The following is a 13,055-nucleotide window of genomic DNA, read 5'->3' on the forward strand; positions in this document are numbered from 1 at the left end:
GGGATCTGCTCATTTCACTGCACTCTTACTAAATGAGTGAGATGATGTCATCTGGACACCGTGCTGCTTTACTCTCCTGCTCGCATGCTGCAGGTAAAAGATTCAACTCTGAGAGGCACGGTGGCCAAGGAGGGACACAAAGCAAATTTGCACTTTACAATACATCACAGGGACCAGCGATCTGTAGATTTCAGAGAATCCATGGACTGGTTCTGATGTCTTATCGGCTGTCTTTACACTAGAAGTCTTGGTGCCCAATTCTTGACTGTGTCTTTACATACATATTAGAAGTGGCCCATATCTGATTTCTGCATTTACACCTGCTTTGCTTGTGTGGTTTAGTCACCTAATGCATAAGAGGAAATAAGCCCGTGAACCAGAGTCCTGCACGGGTCCAATTTTGGAAACCCGCGCCTGCTCCACCCGTAGGTTTTTAAGCCCGTGTCCCGACCCTTCACCCGTGATTATTTTTTAATTCAACCCGGATCGATCCCACCCGTCAATATTAAGACCCAACCCGTTGCCCGTGAGATCGCCGTCATCACCGGCGATAATGGGGGTAGAAAAAAGTCATACTCTTTCGCGTCTATTTCCGGAACGGAGAATGATAGCGACGTAATTTTTTTTTTTTAATGAAAGCAGGACACTTCAGCCTTTACATTTTCATCAGTGTGTTTGTAGCTTACCCAGAAGCCGAGCAGTCAAGCCATGACAGGCTAAACTCCAATGGGAAAGCTGTGAGCGGTCACACCAGCAGCCAAAGATTGTTTATTTACACCAAGATGCTGCTCTGTTGTTGCCGTGTGTGATAAAAAAATGATTTGCTACGCTGGTTCGTGCAGCTGCACGTGAGTTTTTCTCTGTAGGCCTACACACATACACCCGCGTACCCACCCGTGTTCATTTGAGTTCCGACCCGTGAATTTACACAAGACAGTTGATCCACCCGTTGAACACCGTTTTTGCGGGGTACCCGTCGGATACCCGCGGGAATCCGACCCGATGCAGGACTCTGCCGTGAACTACGCACACTGACAAAATGGACATAATATGTCAAGCAATTTTTTTTCCGAAGCATTTTTAGAGGTGCACAGAATATTGATCACATTTTAAGGCGGAGGAGAAAGGCCTGGGCCCAGCCCCTCAACACTACCATCAAAATGTGCTATGGTTGCATTATTGATGACATACGTATGACTCACAATGCCAGGAAATATCCGATCTGTCTGTTTGGAATACAGACATATTGGCACATATCTGATTCCTATCCGATTTATGTCCACATATGAAGGAGGCTTGAATCGGATCTGATGATATCTCAATATCCAATCAGTTTTTTTCCCCCATTTTCACATTCAAGTTCATGATCTGTGCCACTATTCCGGAACATGCGCTTCAACTGGGAGCAGCAAAGTCCGGTAGCTCTGAGTTACTCAACATTTGCTTTATTTTTGTTGTGTTTTTTGTCATCTACTGATGGATGCTTTTGTGGGGAGAAGAGATTCTTCAGAGATGAGCTTCTTTCATTGAAAATGGACAGATCTGGAGGACACCACCATCCTGTCCCAGATGAGATGAAGAGGTGCTTTTGTGGTGGTTGTCGTGCTGCTGCTGGTGCAAAGTTAAACTGACTGACCAGGAAAGCAGCGGTGGTGGACGGCTCCTCTCTCCTTGCTGCAAGATGGAGGGATATAGTAGTGGGGCAGATAAGCAAAATGATCTGGCCCCTCCACCAATGATCCTGATCCACCCAGCTGCCCCTTCACCATCGGTCCTGCTCCATCCAGCGGTCCTGCTCCATCCAGCGGTCCTGCTCCACCCGGCGGCCCTGCTCCATCTTGCTTTCTTTTTTGTGTCATTGTCGTGTGAGCTACTAGACTAATTTGAATTTCCTCCTAGGGATGAATAAAGTATTCTCTACTCTCTCTGCTCTACTCTACTTGAGGGCGGAATTGGGACACTTGAACCATGTAGTGTAAAGACAGCCTTAGTCTGGACCAAAGTGGTGCAGCACCCACTCACCATCTGTTAGCTGGTAAGCTGGCTACTGGGTGGTTTGCTAAACTGCACTGTTGTATAGTTGTTTTCCCGACCACTCAAAGCATTTTCTCATTCCTTTTTGTACACACTTACAAATACCGGTGAGTCAGACAGCAGTAATGTGGAGTTGAGTATCTTGCTGAAAGATGCTTGAATTTGTGGAGTGGGGGAGTCGGTGTGGATGACCTAGCCCACCTCCTGAGCCACAGCCCCCGCTGCCGTGTCCTGCTGTGATTGTGCCCCATTGATGTTTTAAATGAAGGCGATATAAAAATCTATACATGACTGGAGGGGGAGTTTAGTTGTCCTGAGGCGGAAACCGGTCGAAAACTGATCCAAACACAGCTCTCTCTGGTCACAAGCTTTAACTAGACCACACTGGTATTTGACTTTAAAATGTGGATCAGCAGGACCAGGCCTCTCCAGAGGGACAGTCCACCAGAATAAGAGTTGATTGAGGTGTTTTTCAAGATTCACCTGCTTTCATGACTTGATTTTTTTGCCCATAAAGACTATTTTACGTGTTTGTTTTTAGTTTGAAACAAAGTGCGTAATCAAAAGAAAGAACCACAGTTTATTTCTATTATACATTTGAACATTGTCATCGTGGAATATGTTGAAAAAGAGAGATATCGACAGCCAATACAAGAGAATCAACATTTCAAAATCACAGTTACAGTACAAAACAGGGAATTATTTACTTAAAGGGATAGTTCACCCAAAATTGAAATTTCACTCATTATCTACTCACCCTCATGTCGACTAAAAGCTGTGAGAATTTTCTCCGTGCCTTCTCTGAGTTACGGGGGAGGTCCATGCAGCAGTATTTGTCCGTATAATGGTTGTCAATGGATACCAACTTTCTTCGTCCAAAAAGACACACCAAAAAACATCCAAATACCTCCATAGTGCTCGTCTGTAATGTCCCTCTTGTATTGAAGCCCCGACATGAGAAATTGTTCCGCCGGTTTGCACTGACACAGGAAGAGCAGTGAACCGAGACACTGGGAGCTTCCGCTACAAACAAGCTTAAAATATAGACTTATTTAATTTTTTTCGGAACAATTTCTCATGTCGGGGCTTCAATACAAGACAGACATTACAGACGAGCAGTATGGAGGTATTTGGATGTTTTTTGGTGTGTCTTTTTGGACGAAGAAAGTTGGTATCCATGGACAAATACTGCTGCACGGACCCCCCCGTAACTCAGAGAAGGGACGGAGGACTCTGAAAATTCTCACAGCTCTTAGTTGACATGAGGGTGAGTTAGATAATGAGTGAAATTTGAATTTTGGGTGAACTATCCCTTTAATCAGATGGATTTATATGTGCAGATGATTAAATACAAATAAAACTAGTAATGCTGGATGATGCAGTTTACTGACGTCTGTGTATGTTGGACATTTATACAGTAGCTGCACTTAGTGGCTCTGCCTCAGTCAGTGACCTTTTCTTTAGACTGCATATATTTATGTAGGGTCATTGCATTATAATGACTGAAAAAGAGGTTTGCAATACTAATGCAGTACAAGTAAAGTTGGTGTGCGCCGACACAAACCTTTGCCTATAAGTGTGAGAAATGTGTGTCTTTATCGGTTTTCCACAGTGCCGAGGAGAATATTGAATATTTTTTTTCGAGTGCAAGGACAAACTCTGCATGAAAGCCACACTCAATAGAATCCCACTGAGAAAGTGTATGTGAGGGATGAGCACTTGCCTGTCACTTGCACACACACACACACACACACACACACACACACACACACACACACACAGATGAAGGCACTTAAGCCGACTCAGTCAGAGGAGACAGCTTGTATAGCTGGACCAAACAGGCCATTACACAGTAATCACAGAATATCTGCAGGATTAAAGTTCAGCCGTTCACACTGCGAGTGTGTCCTGTCCTTTCAAACACCTGCAGTGTTGTGATAGCAACACCTCCAGCATGTTTGATGTGGTCAACACACGGAGGGACAATAAAGGCATCTTCAAACCTAGAAAGTCCATTCACTTGCTTTAGTCCAGACCGAATGCAATGTTTTTTTTTAATCTCTTTGTCTGCTGTGGTTTGCTTTCACAAAGCACTTTTTGCATGTGGAAGAAAAGACGTCTACTAGGGTGGCTTTTCAATATACATTATATTCAGGTGTTTGTCTTGCTCCCTAGGTTGAAATCCACATGGTTTTACGAGCTGTTCCCTGTTGTCTGACAATGATGTAATCAGTTTTCGAATTTGCATAATAGAGGGTATGCGTTTACGTCACGTTGCCCTCGGCAACGCCCCGTTCGATCGGACTGAGTGGCAAAACAAGCGTCCCTCAACATGCTGGCGGATAGCGGTGGACTCATAAACTGCATAAAATATCTTATATCAAAACAAATTGATGTCAAAAGGAATCGACAACCAGCTCCCCAAAACCGTCTGCTGCACGGACACTTCCTGTAACACGCAGTGTGACCGCGGTACCTGCAGAGTGACTGACAGGCTGTTGTTACTGTGCAGAGGGACGAGATTACAGCTGTTACTGTCGTCCTGACAGTGACTCCCGACACTAAAACACGAGCTGCTTTTATTCTGAAAAACTCTGACCAGTCAAAGTGTAGGATGTGTTAGAAGACTAATTTATCTGTCTAAACATCATAACTATGACACCTGAAACTGTAAACACAGCTGATCGATCGAAAAAAATGACCGCTCCAGTGAATTTACTTTCCGTCATTGAGAACAGGTTGTTGAATGTAACTCGGTCAAAGTGAGACGTATCCTCAAGATGTTTAGCAGCTCTGTTAGGTCATGCATGCTTTACATGCTGGCAGAGCTAGACATGTCAGACTTGTGTGGGCTCGGAGAAAATCGCTCCGTTACTTGCTCGTTTTTAAACTTTGGCGGCTCTGCCACTCGTCTTTTTGCCACTCAGTGGACGTTCCACAGCGACTTCCGAGTACCGTGACGTCATGTGCATACCCTCTATACCAGGCATACAGTACCTGGTACCAGTAGAAGGGGTGGGGCAAGCAGTGGTTCATTTGCATTTAAAGGGACAGGCACTGAAACCAGCCGTTCTGAACAGGGCTGTTTAGAGAGGATGAAAAGAGCTGTGATGTTTGATCCTTGGGGGATTTTGACCAAAACATGTCACAGACATGTCTTTAAGACACCTGGGGACTATTTTAATTTGTGGAAAGGGGACATAATATGTCTCCTTTAATACATTTATTAATCAGTGTGTAAAGTTTCATGCCTCAAGGCTCTTTTTTCTCACAGAGAGCGTGTTCTTATGTGCACTGTACGCTTTTTTGCAACTGAGTTGGATCGAGGTCGGGTCACATTCGAACCTCAAACGAACCCTACCAGGGTTTGTTCAGAACCGCACCGAGACCACCTCTTCAGCTGGGCCTCGGGCTGCTTGTTTGAGCTTGATTGTTTCCTTCAGCATTCATCATCAGTGCTCAGAGCAGTGCAACAATAGGCAGACTCAATTCAAATATCTGCTCCTTTTGTATCACTCTTAAGTATTTCAGTTCAGGTAAAAGGTTTTCAGTGAGTTCATGGAATGGTCACCCCAGGCTTAGGATGAAATGACCACTCAATAGTGATTCATGGCTTTTCTTTCAATTACTTCAAGTGTGGTGAATGTGCAGGCACAACTTGTCCACTAGAGCGTTGTGGAGTTGTTGGATTGTGTATTTGATGAGTTTGATGAGGGACAGGGGACCTGTACCGTTCACCTTCATTGTGTTCACTGAGAAGCTCACGTCTCTGCCCTGCTGATCTAAAAACAACATGCACCGATTATCAGAATAGTCATACTCCTATGACTATAGGGATTATGGCAATAGGTGAAGTTTCCAAAATGTTGAACTATAAAGGACATTCAAGGCAACCAGCAATGTTTCTAAGCGTTTTTAGCCTTTGAAGGTTTTCGTTCGCAACGTAATTCTCTTTCATTGAAAGCAGAACACTTCGGTCCACTGGTGTGTCCCAGAAGCCGAGTAGTCCTGCCTCAAACATCTATGTCCAATAGGAGACCCCTGCGCCTTCAAACGATGTGCCAAGGAGTGTTCATTTCAATCAAAATGGTTGTTCTGTTGCCTTGTATGATCACAATTATCAGAAAATCAGCTGTAAATGCAATGAATAATGCTAAGATTGCTATTTACACATTTTGTGCAAGTCAAGACCAAGACATGGGCCTCATATGGAAGAGAAAGTTTGTTCACTGCAGGAAACAAGACAAAAAAGCCAGTGCACCCCATGGAAGATGTCAGGCCTGTGATGTGGTTCTCTGCCTCATTGCAGACAGAAACTGTTCTCATGCCAGGCCAGTGGGGCAGTTTTGTAAATTATGCAAATAATAAATTTTCTATCATAGTAAGAGCCCTGACTCTTTCCCCTGTATCCCCAAGAACTCAAAGAACAATTGAGTGTCTAAAAAGAGCAAAAAGAACAAATATGTGACATTTATTTTCCAATTTTTTTATTTTCCTTCCTTTTTCTGATCATATAGAATCTCCTTGTTGTTTACAACTACTTTCGGGTAGAAAACCAGCATGAGAACAATAGTGACAGACCAGAGTTTCGCTATATCTAATTTTTCATGTCACTATATCGCCGTTTAGACTAATCTGATGTTTGTAAAGTCTATAAAACCAATGATTGGACAAACATTACTATTTCTGTGTGCACATTTTTGTAATTAGTCATGGTTATCATAGATTAGCCGGGTTAGCTACCTGTTTAACTCATTGAGTGCCGCGCTCCTTTCCAAAGTTTTAGTCAAGTGTACCGGCAATTTAGACCATTTTTGACTTTTTATGTAGAGCCACAGTGTATTCTATATTATTGCCACCAACACATACTGTGGCTCAATTGAAAGGTTTACCTTAATGCTTCAAGTGGCCACAAACCGTTTGTTTCTACGTGCCTCTGTTCCTGAGAAAAGTCAAGCTAAACATGGCTGGGTTTCACCAAAATCCCTCCTTTTTTTCTAGAAAAGGAGATAGAGCGTCTTTTATGAAAGCTGCTCTGTTTGTGCCTGTCGCTCTTCTGACACTCGCATTTCTGGATCAAAGGGCTCGTATAAGATAAATATATACAACAGTTGTTGTTCTATTCACAAAACCACCATCGGGGGCGGGGGGGGCGCCACTAAACAACAATAACACAGACGCACCGTGCCGTGTCACAGCTTCTCCCCGCGGAACGTGAGGGTCAGTCGGCCACCGCGGCTCGGGAAGACCGGTCCCGCCGGTGGTCGCGGTCCTTCTGTGGTTCGGGTCGGTGATGCCGGTCTGCTTTGGCCCAGAGACCATCAGATTTTACCGCGGGAGGACTTTGGGGAGGACACGGTGTTGCTCCAGATGAAGACCGGGCGGACTGTCGGCTGAGAGCTTCCTGGTTCAGCTCCGAGCAGCTCGAGCAGCTGGAGCAGCAGCGCGGGTGAGAGCAGAGCAGCTGCGCTGCAGCAGCTGCTGCATCTGCATGCAGAACTCGTTTGCAGAAGCCGAGTTATGATAAAAACTTCCAGATCATGAGCTGTCATGTGACTTTGATCGTCATCTATTTCAGTTCTCCTCGTCGTAGAGTCCCCAAATTTACATATAATGTGTATTAAAGTGTCTATTTTCATAATTTAAAAAAAAAGCAAAAAACGTAAAATTACGTTTTCGGCACTCAACGCATGGGAACGAAAAACGAGAAATTACGTGGTTGGCACTCAATGAGTTAACTTTAATAACTCAGTGACTCAATAAACGGTCCGTGAAAAAATATTTTCTCCAGCGGATATCTGAGTTACAACATGACTGAGCTAACTGGAGTAGTTTCATGTCGTGTCCGACAACGGGAGGGTTTTAACAGCTGACGTCCTGGTGTTAGCTTAGCTACCGCCGTTAGCTTAGCTGCTGCTGTTAGCTTAGCTACCACCGTCAGCTGTCCCTGTCAGCTGCAGCCACTGATGCTTTCTAGACACCGTGATTCCCCCAAACAGAATAAATACAACACATAGCAACACAAAACACACACACAGAAATAGTAATGTTTCTTCAATCATTTCAGATTTGTCTAAATGGTGATAGGGCGTGAAAAATATGATATATAGCCTAGCTAAACTCTTGTTCGTTACTACTGTTCTCATTCAAATTACGTGCTGGTTTTCTACCCGGAAGTAGAATGTGAACAACAAGGCGATTCGGTGTATAGCTTTTTCTACATTCGTATGACACCACTACAGAATGAAATATTCTGAAAGCCCAGGTTGCCCTGAAAAACAGGATGTCAGTTAGTTGATTGTGCATCACAGGGCTGAAGGATTACTACACTAATGGCGCGTTTCCACTACATGGTACCGGCTCGACTCGACTCGACTCGACTCGGCCTTTTTGCGTTTCCACTACGTAAAAGTACCTGGAATCTGGTACCCGGTACTATTTTTTTAGCACCTGCTCAGCCGCGGTTCCAAAACAGCTGAAGCGGTACTAAAATGTGACGTGTAAACATTGCGGACCGCTGATTGGTCAGAGAGTGGTCAGAGAGTCGTCACCGGTGGCCGCGGGTCATCAGATATCACCACATTTCAATAAATAAATGTTTTAAAATGAACAAACTATGCAAGTCCGGTCGCTTTTCCGCTGTCGCTGTCCCCCCCGCCCCTCCCCATCTGGCCATGTGGGTTTGTTGACAACGAAGCCGGCGAAAAATCAATACGGAGCGGTGGATAACTTTATATAACACATAGGATGTTACGATGTGTATATGAAGTCTTAACTCATTGAGTGCCAACCACGTAATTTCTCGTTTTTCGTTCCCATGCGTTGAGTGCCGAAAACGTAATTTTACGTTTTTTGCTTTTTTTTTAAATTATGAAAATAGACACTTTAATACACATTATATGTAAATTTGGGGACTCTACGACGAGGAGAACTGAAATAGATGACGATCAAAGTCACATGACAGCTCATGATCTGGAAGTTTTTATCATAACTCGGCTTCTGCAAACGAGTTCTGCATGCAGATGCAGCAGCTGCTGCAGCGCAGCTGCTCTGCTCTCACCCGCGCTGCTGCTCCAGCTGCTCGAGCTGCTCGGAGCTGAACCAGGAAGCTCTCAGCCGACAGTCCGCCCGGTCTTCATCTGGAGCAACACCGTGTCCTCCCCAAAGTCCTCCCGCGGTAAAATCTGATGGTCTCTGGGCCAAAGCAGACCGGCATCACCGACCCGAACCACAGAAGGACCGCGACCACCGGCGGGACCGGTCTTCCCGAGCCGCGGTGGCCGACTGACCCTCACGTTCCGCGGGGAGAAGCTGTGACACGGCACGGTGCGTCTGTGTTATTGTTGTTTAGTGGCGCCCCCCCCGCCCCCGATGGTGGTTTTGTGAATAGAACAACAACTGTTGTATATATTTATCTTATACGAGCCCTTTGATCCAGAAATGCGAGTGTCAGAAGAGCGACAGGCACAAACAGAGCAGCTTTCATAAAAGACGCTCTATCTCCTTTTCTAGAAAAAAAGGAGGGATTTTGGTGAAACCCAGCCATGTTTAGCTTGACTTTTCTCAGGAACAGAGGCACGTAGAAACAAACGGTTTGTGGCCACTTGAAGCATTAAGGTAAACCTTTCAATTGATAGCTTTCATGTGACGTCACGGCCCGTATGGAACGCCCCCCTGGCGGTCAAAACAATCCACTTCCCCGCTGTCCGCGGATTAGGACAAGGCAGAAAAACACACACTGCTCCCTGCTGCTTCAAAAATACCGGTGTTATGGCCCAACTGGTGTCTGATTTAACTGGTTACCGTACCGAACAACAGCTGTGCTGCACTTCCGTCCGCAGATTTGTCACAAATTCACAAATAAAGCCGCAGTTCACATGTTAGTGCAGCCAATATGCGTCTGTGAGTGAACCTGTTCAGGCAATCTACAGTCAGTCAGCGCCACACTACTCTCACTCTGCACAATACTGCACACTATGACAAAGCCTGTCATGTTTAAGTTACGAACTAATGGAAAACACTCTGAAAATACGCTAAACAACACCGGTCATCGTCCTCGCCGCGCCGCGGTCGGTCCCGACCCCCGTTACCGTGTCGCTGCCGCCGCGGGCGGTGCTGTTGCCGGTGTCCGGTGGCGGGCGGTCCCGCCGGGTTACCATCGCCGCCGCCGCCGCCGGTCCCGCTGCTGTCGGACCGCCGTCATCGTTGCCGTCCTCCCCCCCGGTGCAAAGCTCCGGGCGGAAGGGGGGGGGGGGGGAGCTGGTCACCGTGCAGCCCAGCTAAGGGCTCTGGTTTGTGGGTGAGAGGAGCAGGGAGCCTGGGCTCAGTGGGCTGGAGCTCAGACTGTGGAGCTCAGCGGAGCTGCGGTAGCCTACCAGGACGGTGTTCCCACACAGGAAAGTTACAGGTACATTTCTACCACTTCAATGAGTCCAGAAACATTATTTTAAGATAAAAAAAAAACTACAAAATGGGGCTTTTAATCAGAAACCAGTTGAACCATAACACCGGAAATATTGGTTGCAAGCTTTGGAGGATGATGGATTCTCCACCAGGTAAATGTAAACATCGCCCAACTCGAGCTTCGGCAGGGAACTGGTCATCTTAAACAGCTCGTATACAGCAGCTGGTGTTGAATATGGGTCACAAGTGCCCAAAACTTCAAAGTTGTTTTTATATCTTTCTTTCTCGGCTGCTGGCAGATGATTTAAGTCATTACTCGGTTGTTTGTCCATAGAAAGTCCATTGCGGGGCCACTTTGGAATGTTGCTTTTGACCGCCAGGGCCCTGGGACGTGACGTCAGTGAAAGCTATCAATTGAGCCACAGTATGTGTTGGTGGCAATAATATAGAATACACTGTGGCTCTACATAAAAAGTCAAAAATGGTCTAAATTGCCGGTACACTTGACTAAAACTTTGGAAAGGAGCGCGGCACTCAATGAGTTAACTGTCAAAAACAAAGGCTTACAGTTACGGAGCTGGTTTGTGTGGCGGTGCAGCAGAGAGGAGAGGAGAGGAGAGCTGGGACACCGGGGGGCTGCGGCCAGGTAACAGATGTTGGTTGGTTTTCAGCCGTGAGAGGCCAGGTGAAGGCAGAGAGCCTCCGCTCTCACTCGTAACAAGTCACAAGTCATGTAGTAAACTGTCAAATTACTCCGGAGCTTTTTAATTAAGGTAAAAATGTGGCATAACCACGGGGAAAATCCTGTTTATAGTTTAGTTTTATTTTGTTAAGCGCCGCGGTCGCTATGACGACCGGCTACTCTAAAGCCGGTACTATCCTGTAATGGAAACGCTCTCTAGAATAGTACCTGGTACCCGAGTCGAGTCGAGTCGAGTCGAGTCGAGCCGGTACCATGTAGTGGAAACGCGGCTTAAGAGAGCAGGCCAGAGAAGAAAATGCCGTAGACTCCGAAGAGTTAATCATCACATCCTGTAGCTATAACATCTATTGTTTCTCTTTCAGGTGTACGAGCAGGATGACCTATCGGAGCAGATGGCCAGTCTAGAGGGACTGATGAAGCAGCTCAACGCCATTACCGGCTCCGCCTTCTAACCTCTGATCCCAGTCCAGCCCTCAGCCCTCAGCCCTCAGCCACGCTCCAGTCTAGAACCCTCCTTCAAGCCTTGATGTCAGCTGATGTCCACTCAACCTCTGGCGCCAACAGGTCGATCGATCTGGGTTTTGAAAACGCCTCCGCGGAACCTCCTTCTGTGCTGGGTTTTTAGTTGCTTTGGTTTTTCCTGGTCTTGGCTGGCGTCTACTGTGTGGGGGGAGAGGGGGGGAGTGGGATTGGACAGAGGGGAGAATGTAACGGAGGATAAACACTACAGCAGCACAGCATCAAACTCCAAGAACAGGACATGGATCGAGGAGGTTTCTATAGGAGTTCAAACTGAGACTCCTCCAGATCCTCCAACCTCAAAAACAAAACTAGAAAAACCCAATGCCTACCGCCTCGACATAATGAAACAGGAGGAGAGGATTATCACAAAAAAAAAAAGTTATCAGAGCCCTGCTGTTCCTTCTTCATGGTATTTATTAGCGTGCTCCTCCGCTGAGTTCTCCACAACTCGGTTACTGTGACTGTACCTCGCTCTCTTTTTTCATGATTACTGTTGAAAGTATTCTTTTTTCTTCCTGCGTTGGGGGGACTGGGGGTGCGGGGCAGTTACAGAATCTGTTCACGGTATGAAAACGCTACCAGAACCAGGAAGGAACAGAGAACAGAACATCCTCGGCCACCAAAGTTTCACTAAAACTTTTTTGTTTTTTTCTCCTCATCTGGGTCCAAGGGCGTCTGTTGTGGTGAGGCTGTGATCCTGGTTCTACTCAGTATCTCTTTATTTTCCCTCGAATGAAAGATTGATTTCACTGAATTCATCCTCATCATCCATACAGCCATTCCACCTCTGGGTCCTGAGGTTTAAAAACATTTATAAAAGGGACTAAAAACTGTCATATTGGCTGGACAGAAAATTGTGCTGCAACTAGTCCTATTTATCTGGATCTGGATCCAGTTTTTTTCTAGTTTGAAATGACTGTATCAAAAACCCTCGGCTCCATAATCCAAAAGAACTCTATATTCCTAACCCACAAAGACTCAAGTCATTGCCAAATTTCCATCTTGGAAAACGTATCGTAACTTCCTTTTGTCTTGGTCCTTTGTTTAAATCTGTCTCGGTCCTAAACATGGATGGGAGTCAGTGAACAACTTGTATGAAACAAAAGAAATCCAGATTTGGATCAGTAGAACCCATCTTGTCCAAATGGAGGTTGGTTTTTTGATAATATGTGGTGATATAGACATGTTTGAATTCAGTTCCAGCACCTCATTCTCAAATGGCCACATACCATACCACTGTCTGCAGGTCACATTCAGTGCATGGTCTCCCCCTGCTGGTTGGAGTGCTCAGTGCTGAAGTGAGACTATTATAACGTTCTGGAGGTTTGTAGTAAAAAATGATTATGAGCATCGTCAGAATGCATTTTATATGATGTTTAATCATCAATTTGAA

The 13,055-nt window shown here is 45.7% G+C and overlaps 1 protein-coding gene across 1 annotated transcript in view; it reads left to right on the plus strand.

The window, feature by feature from the left end:
• dcc (DCC netrin 1 receptor) overlaps positions 1 to 11,592 on the plus strand; it is a gene marked incomplete at both ends in the record, with an annotated part of 386,320 nt that extends 374,728 nt beyond the window's left edge. Inside the window, one exon of the mRNA XM_083983745.1 lies at positions 11,503 to 11,592. Coding sequence (XP_083839871.1) covers positions 11,503 to 11,592 — 90 coding nt within the window. The remainder of the gene's footprint in view (positions 1 to 11,502) is intronic.
• Positions 11,593 to 13,055: the final 1,463 nt, after the last annotated feature.

The sequence above is a fragment of the Trachurus trachurus genome (assembly GCF_905171665.1).
Source record: "Trachurus trachurus genome assembly, chromosome: 12".
Lineage (NCBI taxonomy): Eukaryota > Metazoa > Chordata > Actinopteri > Carangiformes > Carangidae > Trachurus > Trachurus trachurus.